This window comes from Xenopus laevis, chromosome 9_10L (assembly GCF_017654675.1).
Source record: "Xenopus laevis strain J_2021 chromosome 9_10L, Xenopus_laevis_v10.1, whole genome shotgun sequence".
Taxonomy (NCBI): Eukaryota; Metazoa; Chordata; class Amphibia; order Anura; family Pipidae; genus Xenopus; species Xenopus laevis.
The window spans coordinates 98178316-98197868 of record NC_054387.1 but is presented as its reverse complement, the minus strand read 5'-3'; the positions used below and the strand labels follow the sequence as shown (position 1 = coordinate 98197868).

The following is a 19553-nucleotide window of genomic DNA, read 5'->3' as shown; positions in this document are numbered from 1 at the left end:
TGCAGAGAAGGATGGGTCTATTGGAAAACTGGGTGTACAGTGATATTGAAAAAGTATTGTTAAATAGAGGGAGGCAAAGAGTTTGGGATAAAATATACAGAGTTTGGTTATTGATGTAATCAGTTTCAGTGGGGAGCTTGTAACTAGGATGTTATGGTAGTGAATTAGTGTGTTACTTGTAGCCCAAATAGCAGGTCTGTATGGCAGAACAGAAAACGAGGACCTCTGTGTCCTCGCAGAGTTGGTAGATGCCAAAGGAAGTGATAAGTCTCCAGTAAAGTGAAGAAACCCAAAGACAGATTCTTGGGGCAGTTGAAGAGGAATTTATAGAAATAGCTACATTCAAGGTGGAAGACATGCATTTTAGGGTTATTTAAAATGTGAGAGTGATGTCCCTGGTCCATAGCTGCATGGATGTGACTCATTAAAAAACTGTTTCAGTGGAATCACCTGTAGGAAAACCCTGGCTGAAAGGATTAAGAAAGGATTGCATTCAGTTCTGCTTATAGTTAGAAATATTCTAAAGGGGGGGGGGAAATGCCAGTTTCTTTTTTAAATGACAAGGAACACGGACTCTCGGGGGATACCAATGTTATTCTACTGCCCAAAGAGTGAATTCAATAACGGTTTTTGACTCAGGTGGGAGTTCCTATTAGGAGATAAATACATTTGTAAGGGGAAAAAAAAGTAGCCTCAGAGGGGGAACAAATTCCTTCCTGACTCCAAAATGGCAATCGGACCAGTCCCTGGATCAACTTGTACTATGAGCTGTCTTCCATAACCCTGTATTCCCTCACTTGCTAAAAAGCCATCCAACCCCTTCTTAAAGCTATCTAATGTATCAGTCTGTACAACTGATTCAGGGAGAGAATTCCACATCTTCACAACTCTCACTGTAAAAAACACCATAGTCATTAACAAACAAGTTAAATAAAAGTAGACCCAATACCGAGCCCTGAGGGACCCCACTAAGAACCTTACTCCAAGTAGAGAATGTACCATTTACAACTACCTTCTGTACCCGATCCTGTAGCCAGTTTCCTATCCATGTGCAAACGACATCATTAAGCCCAACAGACCTTCATTTAGAAAGCAGTCAAGCAGCAATGCTTTTACCCCAAAATTGAATGGGTTTACTGGGATGGCATCTAATGTAATAGCACCCCAGTCAGTGTTGGACTGCAGGGCCCATCCAGCCTCCCAGATATGGCAGATCAGCCTACACTCTTGAGGCCACAATTGGGGCTGGGGAGGAGCACACCATGTTCTGGATCAGAGTGGGGAGCAGGACCCATTAGGTTTTCTTTCCCTGTGTCCCGCCAGCCAATCCGAACCCGTCGCAAGTGAATTAGGCTTTCCATGTCCTTTAAGAAAACAATGTATTTTTCATTTGTGCACTAAGCGGCACAACCATGGGATGTCTCTTCTCTAGAAAGCTGTGATTTATGAGAAGGGTATCTCCCATAGAGTTCATTTTAAACAATTTTTTTTACTTCCTATTTCTGTGTAAAATCTTTTAATTGCATGGTAACTAAGCCGTGTAAATCCATATTTATGGCAAAACAATTCTACAGTGTAATGGGTTTATTTAATGGAAAGTATGGCAATCCAATTTATGGGAAAAAAAAAATTATCTGGAAGTCCTCCGCTCCCATACATTCCTTTTAAAGATTCAATTACATGGATTTGATCATTTCTAAGCTAAAAAAACAAATCAATGTTGGCGATATCATTTTGGGGTGACATGCTGTGTCCCTCCAGAAACCATCACAGGTGCTTCATTCTGATACTGTACTCACTTACCTGGACTCTGAGTCCTTTCCATCTGAGTGTCCTGTAACATTTATAACAATAGGAATCCATTATAATTAAATCACATACAAACAACTGTGTAAAGCGTTGATGAGATACTTCATTCATCACCTAGTACTCTTGATGGGCTAAATACAAATAAGGATTACTAAGCTACAATTGAAATCTTTTGCATTGTGTTTATCTACACCAGCGATCGTGTTGCTCACCAACCCCATGGCTGTTGCTCCCAGATGCCTCAAAGCAAGAGCTTATTTTTGAATTTCTGGTTTAGAAGCAAGTTTTGGTTATATAAAAAGATGTGCTGTCAAACAGAGCCTCCTGTAGGCTGCCGGTTCCCTTAGAGGCTACCATATAGCCAATCACAGCCTTTATTTTGTACCCCAGGAACATTGTTCATGATCAACTCTTTTTACATTTGGCTCATGGTTAAAAAAAAAAAAAAAGTTGGGGACCCCCGAGCTACACTGAAGGTTGCTGTGTGAAGAAGCCACGAAGAGTGGAAATGTGAATATTATGAACACAGGAATTGGATCTCCAGTCATACTAAACACTTTTCCTAAGGTCAAAAGACAATCTTTATTTTCTTAGATAATCATTTTGCTTTAAAATCCACAAAAGACATTTTTGTCATAGAAGGCTACAAAGTTAAAGTGCTTTTTTTGGATTGGGTTTTAGTTTATGGTTATTCTCGCGTAAACTGCCTTGAGTTGCTTGTCCAATTTTTAGGCAATATAGCTCAGTCCTTAGGCTTATGGTACATGGGTCCATTAGGGTTGACATTAGTGAAGAAAAGCTGATCCACTTCCTTCCTGTCCCTGGATATGTGTGTGCTGAATGGCACAGGACCAGCAGATAAAAGTATGGATTTTCACACATCTGCTTCATGTACACTGATGGGCTGATCAGTGTATCTGTGACCGTTGAGCCATCAGCCTTAGGGTTACAATGAAAAACACACAAAGCGGAAACCACAGACCGGACAAAACAGTATTTCATTTAAAATGGCAGCTTCCAAAAAGTAAAGTCAAAGTTCCTCCACTGCCGCTCGTTTTTGTTTTCTTTGCTCACGGTTAGTATTGTAATCTTCTGAAGCGATGAATGAGATGATTGCAGTTTGGGCAGAAGTGATTGACATCTTTCAAGCAGTGAGCGAAACATGGGATAAGACAGCAACCAAGCCAGCACCTAGAACAAAACAGAAAAATGTATGCACAACTGCATGCAGATCACTTAATATTCTTCATTGGAAACACTGAACTTGGACTTTAGTGTTGTTTAGTGCTATGCAATACGTATCACCTCACCTGCTTCTAATTGCTGTTTATATATGGATTTATACACAACCAAATTATAATTAAGACTAAATAGCAGTGCCAGCGTCTGATTTTGTCACATAGTTCCAATGAGAACATTATTGTTTATACTGGGATGGGCTCAATTTTAATCAAATAATTACAATTTTTAAAAATTATTTCCTGTTTCTCTGTAATAATAAAACAATACCTTGTACTTAATCCCAGTTGAGATGTAATTAATACTTGCTGGAAGCAAAACAATCCTATTGGGTTTATTTAATGTTTAAATGATTTTTTTTAGTAGGCTTAAAGAATGGAGGTCCAAATTACAGAAAGACCCATTATCTGGAAAACCCCCGGTCTCACGCATTATGGATAACAGGTCCCATATCTGTACTTTATGCATGCAGCAAATCATTTATCACTTTTATAAATACAGGAGTATAAATATAATATAGGAAATGAACATTCTTTACTACTAGGCATCATTGATGTTTTTTGTGGATTTTTAAATTAATATTTTTGCCTGCAGTTCTTTATTTTGGAATTTAAATTGAACTCTTTACCCAAGAGCTTTAAAGGAGAACTAAAGCGTAACTAAAGAAGTAGCTAGAAATATATTATGTTTTGGGCTTCTGTACCAGCCCAAGGCAACCACGGCCCTTACGCAGTAAAGATCTGTGTCTCCAAAGATGCCCCAGTAGTTCCCCATCTTCTTTTCTGCTGATTCACTGCACATGCTCTGTGCTGCTGTCACTTACTGAGCTTAGGGACCCACTCACAATATACAGTACACATAGAATAGAAATGTCACAATATAAGGCTGATTAGTAATTAATACAGATAATTACTACATGGCAGCACAGAAACCAGTGCAACTAGCACCAACATTTAATAATCAGCCCTGTAGCATCAGCTTATATTACAGACCAACCTCATTTTCTGCTTGATAATTTGCGATGACCCCTAAGCTTAGCTTCTCAACAGCTGCTCAGAGCCCACTGAGCATGTGAGTGTCGCAGACACTTTCCAAGATGGTGACCCCCTGTGACAAGTTTGAAGTCCTGGATCATTGCTGATATTGACAAGCTGAAACTTTAGGCTGAAGCCATATTTTATATACTGAACTTATTGCATATTCATTTTTAGGGTTTAGTTCTCCTTTCAATTCATAAAAGCAATAACAATAGCAATACAAATCTGACCCTGCAATCCAGACAGAAGGAGAATTGAAATTGAAATCATTCAAAACAAACATATCAAGAGAAGGAGTATATCATACAGGGGAACTTAGTCATAGGCCTATGACTAAGTGCGCACAAGGCACGAAACACGTAAGGCCACCCTCTGAGATGTTTCTTTTTGTGTAATAATTTTTTTTATATGCATCGTATTTTGGAGTGAAGTCCAGTTTCTGTGCCAGCCTACCATTGACTTGAGAATGAAATTACCTCCCCAAGCTGAAGGTCTGGGGCTTGAGCACCTGGACCCCCTGTTAGCATTGGTAAGTGCACCTTAGTGCTCACAAGATTTCAATATTGGACATTTTTCTTTCCTTTCCCCTTTTTTGCCCTCTCATTATTATGTCATAAACGGTGATACATGTGAGCTTCAGCACTAAACATACCCTTGATTTGAGGTATGCAAGGCATAAAAACATGCGCATTTACGTATAGGGTAGACATCCGAATGACTTCTGAAGGATGTAAATATACTTACCCAAATAGAAGGAAGAGGAACAAAAGAATGACTGTAAAAGCTCCCGTTATGTGTTCGGTTCTTGTCCTCACCTGACACTGGCACAAGGTGCAAACTGTGAATGCTGGAGCGTCACGGAAATTGTTAGCAGCTTGAACTGGATATATTGAAAATGGAGCCATAGGAGCTAAATCATATAAACAAAAACATAAAGACAATTTCATCTGTGAAGTTTAGTTGAATAAATTCTTAAATTCATATAATTTTAGCTCTGGATAAGTAAATGGGACAATCAGGGGCGTAACTACAGAGGAAGCAGAGCATGCGGCTGCAATGGGGGGCACAGGAGATATAGGGGCCCCATAAGGCTCTAATTCATATACAGTGTCGATGAATATTGGTAAAACAGGTTAACCGGTCCTCTAGAGATTTTGGGGGCCTGAAAAATAATTTGCTGTGGGGTCCAGTAATATATTAAGACACTGGTGACAATGTTTGCTTAAAACACCTGCACCAGCCAAGAGTGCCCTGTCCAGTACCCAAAATAAATAGGATGGGACTAACACTCCAGTACCAGAGTTTATAAGTGGTAAAACATGTTTAGTGCACCTTTCAGAGAAACTGGCTTCCACTCCAAATTCATGAAACTACAAAAAAAAAAAACTGCATTGAAGATGAATTTTTATTGCACTGAAGGTGTTTTTGTTGGACAGAGCACTGGGTTCAGGGTCAGACTGGGCCAGCGGGACACCGGGAAAAATACAAGGTAGGCCCCGGCTCTTTTGAGTTCTGCCGGCCCAGATCTGCTCTCTCACTGAACTCGGTGGTCATGCTAATATGCTGAAAAGAGGTACTCGTGTGCGTGCAAGCTCCGGGGGGGAGTGCAGAGAGGACTTTGTGACTGGGGGATGGTGTGGGGAGCCCCTGAGGCTGCAGGCCTGGGACCCCCAATACAATGCTGACTGGGTTTAGCACAGGATTCCTGGGCAGGCAGCAACATAATGCCCATGGATTTGCTGACAAAAAAAAGTTTGCTCATCCCCAGTTAAGACTAAAACGTTACATACATATCACACGGTATATTACACTAGCTTTCCAACCATTCATTCATGAGGTTACATACCAGATCTGAAGTTTCCCAGTGGAACAAGAGGCAGTGCATTATTCATATTAACAGGGTGTGGTTGATTTACTTCTGTAAAAATAGGAAAATGCATCACAAATAGAAATTGAGGTTGAAATGGATCCAAAATTACCCTAAATTTAGGCCCTGCCTCTTCTAATACACATCATCACATGTGGGCCATATTATATTATTATATTATATATATTATTGGGCTCATGTGCAAGAACACCAAGGGATCTCCATGGGGTGCCAAAAAAGGTAATGGATTGTTGTGAAAATATGACCTGGATGTCAGGTTCCCTGGTTGGGCCCCAGTAGGCGCAGTCCAGCATTGTAGCATAGATGGAAATAAGCATCTGCTTAAAGGATAAAACAAGTGAACGAAAAATTGATGAGAGTGCTGTTCTATGCAATTTATATTCGTTATTTATTTTTTTAATTCCAATTTATTAAGGGACACATGTTAATAAAGAGGGCTGGTGTTTTTATGGTTAGGAAAAACATCAAAAACCTCAGATAACTTTTCTTACATCTTTCCTCACTAGAAGAACATCTGACCAGCCATCTTTCTTTCTCCTGACCCCTTCCTTCACTTCTTCATAGTCAGAAACTGACCAGTAGGTGGTGCTGTTGTAACAAAATGTATTCATATTAAAGGGGCTGTTCACCTTCCTACACTTTTTTTTCAGTTCAGTTGTTTTCAGTTACTTTCTATTTTCTATTTGTGACCTTTTTAAAAGTTCAGTTTTTCACCTTCTTATTTCTTTCTAAAACAGCTCTGGGAGGGGAGTTGCCGACCCTGTCAAGTGTTCTAAATTGATACATTCAGTTGACACATTTCTTATCTTTGTCCCTGCTGAGCAGAATCCCAGAGTTTCATTACAGGCAGTTGTTAGAATTAATACAATAGTTGCTAATACTCCAGAGATGCTGCTGAGAAATGTATCAACTAAATGTTGCAAAATTATAACAGTTTAGAATCTGTACCTGAATTCCTGAATTACTGAGCTGCCAGACTCAAACACAAGAGACACGAACATTCAACTTTATACTTAAGAAAAAAATAAATAAATAAAACTTTGAAAGCAATTGAAAAAAGTCTTTATTTTTGGTGAACAATATGAAAACAACTAAACTGAAAAAAGAGAGCTTGGAAGGTGAACAACCGCTTTAACAATATCCATTAATATCTAGAAATTGAAAAAAAATTTATGTTAAATTACAAAAGTGCTTAGAATTGCACACTCACCAATTTTACATTGACTTATATGTTTACTTATCCTTTAATTTCACACTTTATTTCATTAATATCCATTTGTTTAATATAGGCCAGAACATAATTTTAATTTCATTGTGACAACTCTGCTTAGGGGGCCTATTTATCATGTTGTGATAAAGTGAAAAGTGCAGTGATGCATTAATGGAGACGTTGTCCAGAGAAACCAATCAGCAATTAGATTTCAATGAAACAAAGATCCGATTGGTTGCTGTGAGCAACATCACCAGTAATGTTTCACTCCACTTTTTCCAGCTTTCTCAACTGAAGTTCCCGGGTATCTTTTTGGATTACTGGCCTATTCCCACCTGTCTTGTCCTGACCTACATCTCCTCACCAGTCTAAATATATATTAAAGGGATACTGTCATGGGAAAAAAAATTTTTTTCCAAAATAAAACAGTTAATAGTGCTGCTCCAGCAGAATTCTGCACTGAAATCCATTTCTCAAAAGAGCAAACAGATTTTTTTATATTCAAGTTTGAAATCTGACATGGGGGTAGACATATTGCCAATTTCCCAGCTGCCCCAAGTCATGTGACTTGTGCTCTGATAAACTTCAATCACTCTTTACTGCAAGTTGGAGTGATATCACCCCCTCCCTCCCCCCCCCCCAAGCAGCCTAACAAAAGAACAATGGGAAGGTAACCAGATAACAGCTCCCTAACACAAGATAACAGCTGCCTGGTAGATCTAAGAACAACACTCAATAGTAAAAACCCATGTCCCACTGAGACACATTCAGTTACATTGAGATGGAAAAACAACAGCCTGCCAGAAAGCATTTCTCTCCTAAAGTGCAGGCACAAGTCACATGACCAGGGGCAGCTGGGAAATTGACAAAATGTCTAGTCCCATGTCAGATTTCAAAATTAAATATAAAAAAATCTGTTTGCTCTTTTGAGAAATGGATTTCAGTGCAGAATTCTGCTGGAGCAGCACTATTAACTGGTTCATTTTGGAAAAAAAATTTTTTCCATGACAGTATCCCTTTAAGTGATTACTATTTACTAATATAGACATAAATCAAAAACTGAATGCATAGATAAATGAAAAAAGTGCCCTCTAGTGGACTCTGTACAAAAACTTCAAAATATCTGATTAAATCCAGCAAATCAAACTTCCAACATGCGATAAAAATACTATGGATGTTCCAAATCCAAGACTGGACTAATCCTAGCAGAACTGGATTTGGCCGAATCCTGTGTGTTCAATAGAACTGGATTTGGCTGAATCCTATGTGTTTAGCAGAACAATTACAAGTCCTTAGAGCTGTGTCCCTTAAGGGTCTGGCCACATAGGCAGATTTGGGGAGATTAGTCGCCAAGCGACAAATCTCCTCTTCTTCGCAGCGACTAATCTCCTCGATCTGCCTTCCACCAGCTAAAATGTAAATCGCCTGAGGGCAGGAACACTGAATGCTTCATTTTCCGAAGTCGCCGGAAGTTTCCGTGTGAGGCAATTACGAGCAACTTCGGAGAACGAATCACTCCATGTGCCTGACCCCAGGCGATTTACATTTTAGCTGGCGGAAGGCAGGGGAGGCAGATCAGGGAGATTAGTCGCCACGAAGAAGAGGAGATTCGTCACCTGGCGACTAATCTCCCGAATCTGCCGTTTGGCCAGACCCTAAAGCTCAACGGAATGTGACTGAATATTATTGTTCACAGATGATACAATATTTTCACATTTCAATATGAAAAATAGGGTTCAGATTCGGCTTAGTATTTGACCAAATATTTAGTGTAGCATTCATTATATGGCGTTACCTACCAGGCATGAAGTGTCCCCGTGGAACAAGAGGCAATGCATTATGCATATTAGCAGTATATGGTATACGAGTTATTTCTGTAAAAAAAGGAAACACAGACAGCAATTTAGGCTGAAATTCTCTGCTTATAGGCTAAATAAAGTAGTATCTGGTATACCATTTTATTGTATAACTTGTTGTTATCCAAATGTACCCTAAATTTGGACATATTATGTCTTCACATTTGGACTAATATGCAAGAATATCAGAGGATCTCCCCGGAATATCAAAACAGAGACAATTCCTATCATTTTTCTATAGTGTCTGACAGCTGATACTTATGTTTGTTATGGAAAATCTTCACCATTCGTGAATATCTGACCATAGGCTCAACTACCATATCCTTGAACCTTATGCATGTTATCCTTTGATCGACAGGTGACACATTCTATTTAATGAGTTTCAGGCAATGTTGATAATTTGAGAAAGGACAATTCTGGTCTTTTACACACCAGGATAAATAAGCCCCTGTACTGCTGTCTAGCTTCAACAGAAGTTTTCGAGTATCTCTTGGATTACTGGCCTATTCCTGAAACAACTGTCTGCCGTCTGTCTTGTCCTGACCTGTGTCTGACATCTACATTCCCTCACTTCCTCATCAGTCTAAATATATATACAATTTACCAAATACAGACATAAATCAAAAACTGAATGCATAGGTAAATGGAAAGAGTTCCCCTGTAGTGAACTCTGTACAAAAACTTTATATTATAACCATCAAATCAAACTTCAAGCACATGATAAAAACCCAATGGATGTGTCAAATCAAGGACTGGACAAATTCCAGCAGACTTGGATTTGACTGATATGTGTCCAGCAGAACAACTACAAGTTCTTAGAGTTGTGTAACTTAAAAGCTCAATTGAGACAATTTTTTGTTTACAGATGATGCAATATTTTAATATTTCAACGTGCAAATTAGGGTTCAGGTTCAGTTTAGTATCTGACCAAATATTTTGAGTAGCATTCATTACTTGGCTACCATCATGTCACCTACCAGGCATGAAGTGTCCCCGTGGACCAAGAGGCAATGTATTATGCATATTAGCACGATATGGTAGAGTTATTTCTGTAAAAGAAAGAAACAGACAGTAATTTAGGCTGAAATTCTCTGCTTATTACCTAAAAAAGTAGTATTTGGTATACCATTTGATCATTGTTATCCAAATATACCCTAAATTTGTACATATTATGTCTTCACAATTTGACTAATATGTAAAAATACCAGAGCATCTACCTGGAGTCTCCAAACAAAGACAATTCCTATAATTTTCCTATCAAATTTATTCTCATAGCTATTCATTTGTGTATCAGGGCTCTAGTATTTCACAGCTGATATTCATGTTTGTTATGGGAAATTTTCACCATTTGTAAATTCTAACCAAAGCCTCAACTACCATATCCTTGAACCTTATGCATGTATGCCTTTGATCGACAGATGACATTCTATTTTAATGATTTTTCAGGCAATGTTGGTAATTTGAGAAAGAACAATTCCAGTCTTTCATGTTTTTTGTACTTGTCGCTTGGTTGCGTCATTGCCGTTTCCTCTCCTGTCTAATGGCTTTGTAACTCTTAGTCAAGCCCTGGATTTTCAGCCAACCTTTGAGCTAGGGAGGATCCTGCATTACTTCTATTTCAGAATACATGGCTTCAAGTCACAGAAAAGCCATACCGGCCATTTAATAGACTACCTGGTTACTTGGCCCCTAGCTGTCCCTTAAGTAGCTGTTGCAGTTCCATCATACAAGATAAAAAGCCACACATTTCACCTTCTACATCCATTAACTAAACTTAAATACTTTATTGGGTTAACCATGCTGTTGCTTAGGCATCTTGCTCAGGATTTTCACTGATCATTTCAAGATTATTTCCTTTTAAACATGGAAGTAAGGATCTGGAGGCCTCTCCTGGTGGTGGTGGGACTGTGAAGACTGATGTAGGTGCACATCATGGCATCATCTGCTGTGATTTGCTCATCAAGCATCTTTGCGACAGCATTATAACATCCGATGTCTTCATATGTGTATTATGACTTCTATATGTCTTAAAGATGTGAATTTCTGGTCTGTTCCTGACAGCAGTTGCTTACCATTTCCTCTAACCTGTGCCTTACATCTGGCTTCTGTAGTTAGGACTGAGTGCTACTATTCTTCTGATTACATTGTATATTAGGCCAACATGCAAACCACTCATTCTATATGTTACCTACTAGGTATGAAGTTTCCCAGTGGCCCAATAGGAAGCACATTCTGCATATTTATAGGGTACAGCTGAGTAATCTCTGTAAAAAAAAATAATCACAAAATGTAATTGACGTTGAAACTGAATGCTTATTCATTTAGCAAAAAAATCCGGCTTATCTTGTACAGTAATATTTTTTGTACATATTATATTAGATCCATAATATGTCTATATGTTTTTGAGATCACAGTTGGGTATGCCAAATAAGTATCTTAAGATGATCATACACAGAGTTTGATGAAAAGAATTTGATGGAAATGTGTGACATATTTAACATCTCTGGCCATCATACTGTTAGTCTTCTATAGTCTGTAAATCTATCTTAAAGGTATGTATGTTTTCTTTTATCAGCCTCTAATTGCCAGACTGTAAGGATTGTCCAGTCTTTTTAGGATTTTGGAGACATGACCTTGTAGTATGAATTGTTGAAGTGTTCCATAAAGGCTGAAGGGGGTGATAACCTACATTAAAATTGAAGGGTGGAAATTTAAAGAGTGATAAATCTACAACAATGCCTATATTTAATCCCAGAATCTTCCCAGCTCACCGAGACTGAGACATTTTCAATCAGCAGATTCTTTGGTCCTCTATTAGGCATGAGTAAATTGACAGTTAAACTATATATTACAATATTAATTTCACAACAAAACTCAAATTCCTAAAAAGGCTTAAGTTGTCCTTTAAAACTAAGATCTTTGGACTTGTGTTGTCTAAATTAAGGACAAATGTCACCGATGATGTTTCCCATAGCAACTAATCAGATCTTTGCTTTTGTTTTCTAACTTGTAGGTGACTTGAAATCTAATTGCTGATTGGTTGCTATAGGCCGAGGTGCAGTAACTAATCACATTGCTTTTAAAGAGGTGACCAGTTAATGCTGCAAACATCTTCTTATTGGTTGCTGTAGGTTACTTCACCTGGGCAAACACAATGCTTATTATTACAAATGGGATTATGCATACTTTATCAAGAACAATACATTAATGAAACATTATACATTGACATTTAATATGTTACCTACCAAGTCTGGCAATTCCATGGTGCTCAGTTGTTGGCTCATCATGCTTGGAAGTAGAATATGGTTCATTTATTTCTAAAAAGCATAAAATAAATGATAAAAAAAAAGTCAGTTTAAAAAATTCAAGTTTTTCTTCCTATAGTTATCGTATCACAATATCTTACTCCCATTTTTCATCAGACTTTAGGGTTAACTTACAACAAGTGTGCAAAGTGCAATTTTAGACACATTCACCCTGTTTTTTACCCACAATGCAGCATTTACTCCCAAGTGCAGGCTTCCCCTGCGTCATACATTTAGTTTAACTCCGGACAGGAGACAGGCAGCAGCATCAATACAGAAGTACATGTAGTACCTTTTGACACAAGTCATTTTAATAAATTCCATTCACTTGCAATTGAAAATGACTGCTTTTGTCTCCATTTCTACTAAACTCTTGTAACATTAAAGTGGCATTTTTTGTCTATATTTTAGAAGTGGTGAAAATTGCCTTAATTAGCACAATTAGCTATAACACACCTTCACCTTGACGTACAAAAGAATACATATAAAAAAAACAGATAAGACTATTTGTACAGTATTTCCTGACCCCAAACCCCATCAACCTTATAGCCTTGGCTTGACCTTTACCAGCCCCTTTACAGTTTACCACCCTGAAGCCCTACATATTCTACTACATATTTGTAGCTATTCTATTGTCACCACATTAATAAACCAACAGCATTACCACACAAAAACTGCCACAATAGCATATCCCCATATTACAGCTGCTTTCTTTACTGGTGCACATATAGCCTGGCACCACAGCAACAATCTTACTAGGTGCTAATATCTTCTCAAAGTGGATCTGGGACAGGTCTACAATCTGTTCCTTATTTGAGAATTCCACACATTATCAGGCCCAGATTTGTGGAAAGGCCCAGGCCTAGGGACACAGAATCCTAGGGGCTGTAAGTTGCTCAGCCGCATCACAATAGGTTTCGGAAGCTGTGGGGACATTCGGGAGATTTCGTTCTTTAAATCTCCCATGCACCAATCTCCATGCTGTGGGCCAGACAAGGAGACAAGGTAAGACTTGCACGTGCGTGTGCTTGCATATGAGAGAGGATGGGGGGGGGGTGAAAAAGTGGCCCTGACCTAGGGGAGCCCTATGTATAAATCTGGCTCTGCACATTATGATTTTCAAGATTTCCTCCAGTTGTTAGTTTTTTATTTACTCCTTCTCTGAAAAGGATCATATCAGAAATATTAAGGCTGTACAGCAGTGAAAAACCATCTTTATGCCCCTTTTTGCCATTAATTACTGTGTCAATTGGCATCTTTCTCAGTAGGTGGGAATGTGCTTATCAGAAGAGTGCAACTGTCCCAGATTGAAATAGCATCTCTATTATAGTGGGGAGTTTTACTCTCAAAGGCCCATTTAATAATGCAAACTAGTGAATGCAATGTGCAATAACCTTTTTTGTAGCCAGTTGCTTTCAATTATTCAGAGCCATTTGATGTCAAACTTTTGGATTTAGTTCAGCCATTGGCACTGAATTTGACTTAATCCCAAACGGAATTCAGGATAGAGGGAGAGAGAGAGAGAAGAGAGAGAAGAGAGAGAGAGAGTCCCCTCAAGGCAGGTCTTAATTCTAGGGCTCCTTTGCATCAATGTACCCTGAACAGGCACCTTGGGGCAAACTACAAGCAGAATACCCAGGCACAAATACCTTTGTGAACAGCACTTGATTTTCTAATTTTGCACTTTGTGCTTGTACTTGCTGTAGTATCTGCATATTTTAGTTACATTGTACCTTTAAAGGAATTGTTCAGTGTAAAAATAAAAACTGGGTAAATAGATAGGCTGTGCAAAATAAAAAAATGTTTGTAATATAGTTAGTTAGCCACAAATGTTATGTATAAAGGCTGGAGTGACTGGATGTGTAACATAATAGCCAGAACAAATATCCGTTTAAACCAAGCAAGGTGCATACAATTAGTAGTGGCCGATTTGTAGCCTGCATTAGAGAGGTGTCCACATTTGCTTTATATTGACATATTTACCCACACCGATATGGGACTTAGCCTCTAAATGCAAAAAACAATACTAGATAGCCAGGGCCAAACAGGTAAAGTTAAAAAGCAATATTTATTATCACCATGCCAAAAATACTAAAACCATTTAAAATAAGCAGCGCTGCTTGGGGGGTAGGGATCCCATTATCTCTATTTTGCACATATTATATATAATACAGTAAAAGAGGCTGCGTGCACACAAAACGAAGCCTCCAATATATTTCGGTTGCAACCAACTCTTAATCAAGAGCATCAATCTGGATAAATCCGTGATTAAGTATTCGTAGGATGAGGAGAGCGATGAGTCGTCACGGCTGTAATATAAGTCGCCAATAGGGTACTCAATTTGATGGTAAAAAAGGTGATTAATCCAGTTCTGATTATGAATAATAAGATATCAGGATATAAAACGGCATGTGAGGGCGGAGCCGGTGTGGGATTAACTCTTTGGTGCCCAAAGTGATTCAGTCTAATTGGTAAGAACATAGGCACTAGAGGGGGAAATATCCCCTATGCATATCCAATGGACATCCGGATCCCGGTATTTTGATGGTATAGCAATCGCTATGTAATCGTATTCGTCCCACCGCTCTTTAGCAGGCCGCTATGCAGAATAGAAAAGATACTGACCGTAATGGATCACCTCCCACACTGAATGCTCAACGCTCCATACTCACGTCCGAATCTCACAGTCACTTGTACACCTAATGCGCATCATCAGCAGGTAGCGGCGAAACAGCTGTCGAGGTACAGCGCTGCAAGGGGAATCGTGGTATCCAGCTTCCCTTTTCTCTATTGAGGATGATGCGCATTAGGTGTACAAGTGACTGTGAGATTCGGACGTGAGTATGGAGCGTTGAGCATTCGGTGTGGGAGGTGATCCATTACGGTCAGTATCTTTTCTATTCTGCATAGCGGCCTGCTAAAGAGCGGTGGGACGAATACGATTACATAGCGATTGCTATACCATCAAAATACCGGGATCCGGATGTCCATTGGATATGCATAGGGGATATTTCCCCCTCTAGTGCCTATGTTCTTACCAATTAGACTGAATCACTTTGGGCACCAAAGAGTTAATCCCACACCGGCTCCGCCCTCACATGCCGTTTTATATCCTGATATCTTATTATTCATAATCAGAACTGGATTAATCACCTTTTTTACCATCAAATTGAGTACCCTATTGGCGACTTATATTACAGCCGTGACGACTCATCGCTCTCCTCATCCCACGAATACTTAATCACGGATTTATCCAGATTGATGCTCTTGATTAAGAGTTGGTTGCAACCGAAATATATTGGAGGCTTCGTTTTGCGTGCACGCAGCCTCTTTTACTGTATTATATATAATATGTGCAAAATAGAGATAATGGGATCCCTACCCCCCAAGCAGCGCTGCTTATTTTAAATGGTTTTAGTATTTTTGGCATGGTGATAATAAATATTGCTTTTTAACTTTACCTGTTTGGCCCTGGCTATCTAGTATTGTTTTTGCATTTAGAGGCTAAGTCCCATATTGGTGTGGGTAAATATATAATAGCCAGAACACTACTTCCTGCTTTTCAGCTCTCTTGGTTTACACTGACTGGTTACCCTGGTTACCAGGCAGTAACCAATCAGTGACTTGAGGGGGGGGGCACATGGGTCATATCTGTTGCTTTTGAATCTGAGCTGAATGCTGAGGATCAATTGCAAACTCACTGAACAGAAATGTGCCATGTGGCCCCCCTTCAAGTCGCTGACTAACTCAGAGTTATAGAGCTGAAAAGCAGCAAGTAGTGTTCTGGCTATTATGTTACACATCCAGTCACTCCAGCCTTTATACATTACATTTTTGGCTAACTAACTATATTGGAAACATTTTTTATTTTGCACAGCCTATCTATTTACACAGTTTTTATTTTCACACTGAACTGTTCCTTTGAGGCAGAGAGCATGCTGGATAAGAAGGCAGGTAGCGAGAGAGAAAATGATGCAGATATAATACTTTTCTAAATATGCCCTTCCCAAAGAGGTGTATTCCTTTTTGCCAAACTTGACCTTTTATGGTACAAACAAATGTATTGTCCTCTGAGGACTTTACAAAAATGGCAAAGAAAAAACTATTTTAGTGTTAAATTAGAATAAAATCTTCATTTACACCAGAAAATCACTAAACGATAAATTCACAGTCATCTGAATGCACTTTTTTTTTTCATTGTTTTAAAGCAATTTCACCAGTTTCTGAATTTGACATTAATACCTACAACAAAATGGAGTAATACAAGTATGGGACCTGTTAACCAGAATGCTCGGGGCCTGCTTTTTCTTCTGGATAACAGGTCTTTCCCTAATTTGGATCTTCATGCATTGTCTACTTGAAAATCATGTAAACGTTAAATAAACCCAATAGGCTGGTTTTGCTTCCAATAATGACTAATTACATCTTACTTTAAATCAAGTGCAAGGTACTGTTTTGCTATTACAGAGAAAAAGGAAACCGTTTTTAAAAATTTGGATTATTTGGATAAAATAGAACCTACCCCAACTTCAGTTTGGTATAAGATGTACTCTTTGTTGTCTTGTAAAATTTGGTACTCCAGATTCAATTAAGCGGCATTCTGAAATGGCAGTTTAACTCCAAAGTGTGCAAAACCACCATATTCTATTCTACGAGTTTTAACTTTTGTGAATCTAACATTCTTTTTACTTCAATTCAACTCCAGTTTCAGTTTACGCCACGTTCGTGAGTTATGTCAGGAGCGTTACTGTGAGTAGACAAATGTTTCCAAACAAAAAAAATGGCAACAGAAGATTCTGGATTATTATTATTAGAATACCTGCAAAAATGTTTCAAGTATAACCCCTCTTTAACATACTGAAAGTTCATTTTGAGACAAGTTCCCCTTTTAGTTAAGCCACAAAACAATATACATTTTATGCACCTAATAAAAGGAGCCTTCTAACCTCAAACCATTGTATGGCATTTTGGTGATGTGATTCATAAATTGACTTAAACCGTATTAATGTAACAAAATGTGCAATGTTGTCACTGTAACACATGTAAGACTATAGATGTATGGTGTAAGTTCTGCATGTAGGCGTGGGTGAAGGTCCTCACTAATAATTCTTATTATGACCATCACTCACTATAAACTTCCATATGAATGAAGTAGTAGTACTAACTGTTTGCATCTGCCATGCTGCCTCTTCACATTCGGACTTCCTTTTAGTTCTAGAAGATCATGTGGTTCCTCCCCACACCCTCTTTACTGATCTTTATTAGCCAACAAGTGTGTACATTTCACAGTTATTTAGAGAAAACCATTTGTGTTCTTGCTGCCTCGTTCTGCATGGATCATGTGCATAGTGCCGGAATGCACAAAAAGTAAGTATATATATATATACAATATATATATGTCATTATTAAAAAAGAGAAGGTAAAAAACCAAGAGGGAATTGGGTACCTGGTTCCCGGTGTTCAGCCTGTTGAACGGTCTCCATAGAGTCGCCCCTTGAAACCAAAATGCATACAAAGCCCAGGTACTGAACTCCATGAATTAGTTAAGTTAGAAGCATGCTGCCTGGCTGCATCAGAAGTGAACCTGTTGTCCAGAATGCTTGTTAACTGGGGTTTTCTGGATAAAGGATCTTTTTGTACATTAGATCACCATGTCTATTAGAAAATCTTGTAAACATAATTATACCCTTCAGGATTTTTTTTTGTCTCCAATAAGGATTAATTATATCTTAACTGGAATCAAGTACAAGGAACGGTTTTATTATCGCAGAGGAATAACAAAAAGTGATTATTTGATTAAAATTGAGTCTACGGGAGATGGCCTTCCCTTAATCCAGAGCGTACTGGATAACCAATCCCATACCTCTACTGCTAATGCATTTGTAGGGTGACCACACTGAATGCTCAAATTATGCTATTGACCTTCAGAGGTTGCCAGCTCACTCCTTTGAATTGAGAAAAATATTAAAAGTATACCATGCAGGACTAATTAGCAATTATTTTATCTGCATGCTGCAGACTTGTTTTCAGTACAAGCATGAATTATGCATCTACATTGGCTGCTAAGTGCTAATTTCGCATGCAGGTTTTGTGTGTGTGCAGGTGCATGTCTGTTTCAAACAGACACTTATGTGATTTCCTTTATTACCTTGGTAAATATTTCTTTAATTACAGTCATTTTTGCAATGAGATCTTTGCAGAAACTCAAAGGTGCCTGTCAGAGGCTTTGCATGTTAAATGGGTGGTTCACCTTTAAGTTTACTTTTAGTATGTTATAGAATAGTCAATTCTAAGCAACTTTCCAATTGATTTTCATTATTTCATTATTTCATATAGATTTTTTTAATGATTTTCCTTTTTCGTCTGACTTTTTCGAGCTTTTTAAATTGGGGGTTTTGAACCGTTCTAAAAACAACTCTAAGCGCTTTGTTTTCCGAAGTCGCCCGAAGTTTCCTTGTGAGGCGACTTCGGAGTGCCATCCCGCCGGCGGGAAGGCAGTTCGGGGGAAGAAGGCAGGACCGTAGAAGAGGAGATTTGTCGCCGGGCGACTAATCTCCCCGAATCTGACCGCGTGTCTGCACATTTATTGTTATTGCTACTTTTTATTACTCATCTTTCTATTCAGGCCCTCTCTTATTCATATTCCAGTCTCTTATTCATAGCAATGCATGGTTGCTAGGATAATTTGGATCCTAGCAACCGGATTTTGGAAATTGCAAACTTCTGAATAAAAAGCTAAATAACTCAAAACTACAAATAATAAAATTAAAACCAATTGCAAATTGTCTCAGGATATCACTCTCTGCATCATACAGTTAATTTAAAGGTGTAGCTATGGTAATGTTTTCCTTTAGCCTAACTTCATTCTCTATATTCATTAGCATATTAACATGAGTATCGTGTGGTGGATTTTAAAGGGGTTGCTCACCTATAAATAAACTTTCAGTTTGATGTATTATGAGACCATTGGCAAGTGGGTTTTATTTTTTTTTATTATTTGTGGTATTTGAGTTATGTAGTTTTTTTTTCAGCAGCTCTCCAGTTTGCAATTTCAGCAGTCTGGTTGCTAGAGTGCAACAATGCATTGATTTTAATGAGCCACTGAAATATGTATAGGAGAGGGCCTGAATAGAAAGATGAGCAACAAATGTAGCAATAATAATAACTTAATAGCCTTACAGAGCATTTCTTTTTTTAGCGGTTGGGTGC

General features: G+C 38.5%; 2 protein-coding genes across 7 annotated transcripts in view; one reads left to right on the top strand and one right to left on the bottom strand.

Moving 5' to 3' along the window:
• Window positions 1-2366: 2366 nt before the first annotated feature.
• On the bottom strand, window positions 2367-17941 carry LOC108701515 (lipopolysaccharide-induced tumor necrosis factor-alpha factor homolog). Of its 6 annotated transcripts, none has more exons than XM_018236278.2 (8): window positions 17791-17936; window positions 12285-12356; window positions 11232-11303; window positions 10017-10088; window positions 8983-9057; window positions 5932-6003; window positions 4901-4995; window positions 2367-3000 (listed from the first exon to the last, which is right to left on the bottom strand). In XM_018236278.2, the coding sequence occupies exons 1-8, from the start codon at window positions 17825-17827 to the stop codon at window positions 2812-2814; spliced, it is 684 nt and encodes a 227-aa protein (XP_018091767.1). In that variant the 5' UTR covers window positions 17828-17936; the 3' UTR covers window positions 2367-2811. The 6 variants fall into 6 exon arrangements, with proteins under 6 accessions (XP_018091767.1, XP_018091768.1, XP_018091770.1 ...); XM_018236279.2 differs by having other exon boundaries at window positions 4830-4995; window positions 17791-17932; XM_018236281.2 differs by lacking the exon at window positions 17791-17936 and adding an exon at window positions 17510-17622 and having other exon boundaries at window positions 4830-4995.
• The window catches only part of carhsp1.L (calcium regulated heat stable protein 1 L homeolog), a 129116-nt gene continuing 127164 nt past the window's right edge, over window positions 17602-19553 (top strand). The window contains exon 1 of the mRNA XM_018234526.2: window positions 17602-17711. Coding sequence (XP_018090015.2) covers window positions 17677-17711 — 35 coding nt within the window. The 5' untranslated portion in view covers window positions 17602-17676. The remainder of the gene's footprint in view (window positions 17712-19553) is intronic.

Coding starts and splice junctions, on each gene's coding strand:
- LOC108701515 (XM_018236278.2), bottom strand. CDS start 17,827: ATGGAGACCGTTCAACAGGCTGAACACCGGGAACCAG. Junction 12,357..17,790: donor GGCTGAACACCGGGAACCAG/GTACCCAATTCC, acceptor TATGCTTTTTAG/AAATAAATGAACCATATTCT. Junction 9,058..10,016: donor ACGGGGACACTTCATGCCTG/GTAGGTGACATG, acceptor CTTTTTTTACAG/AAATAACTCGTATACCATAT.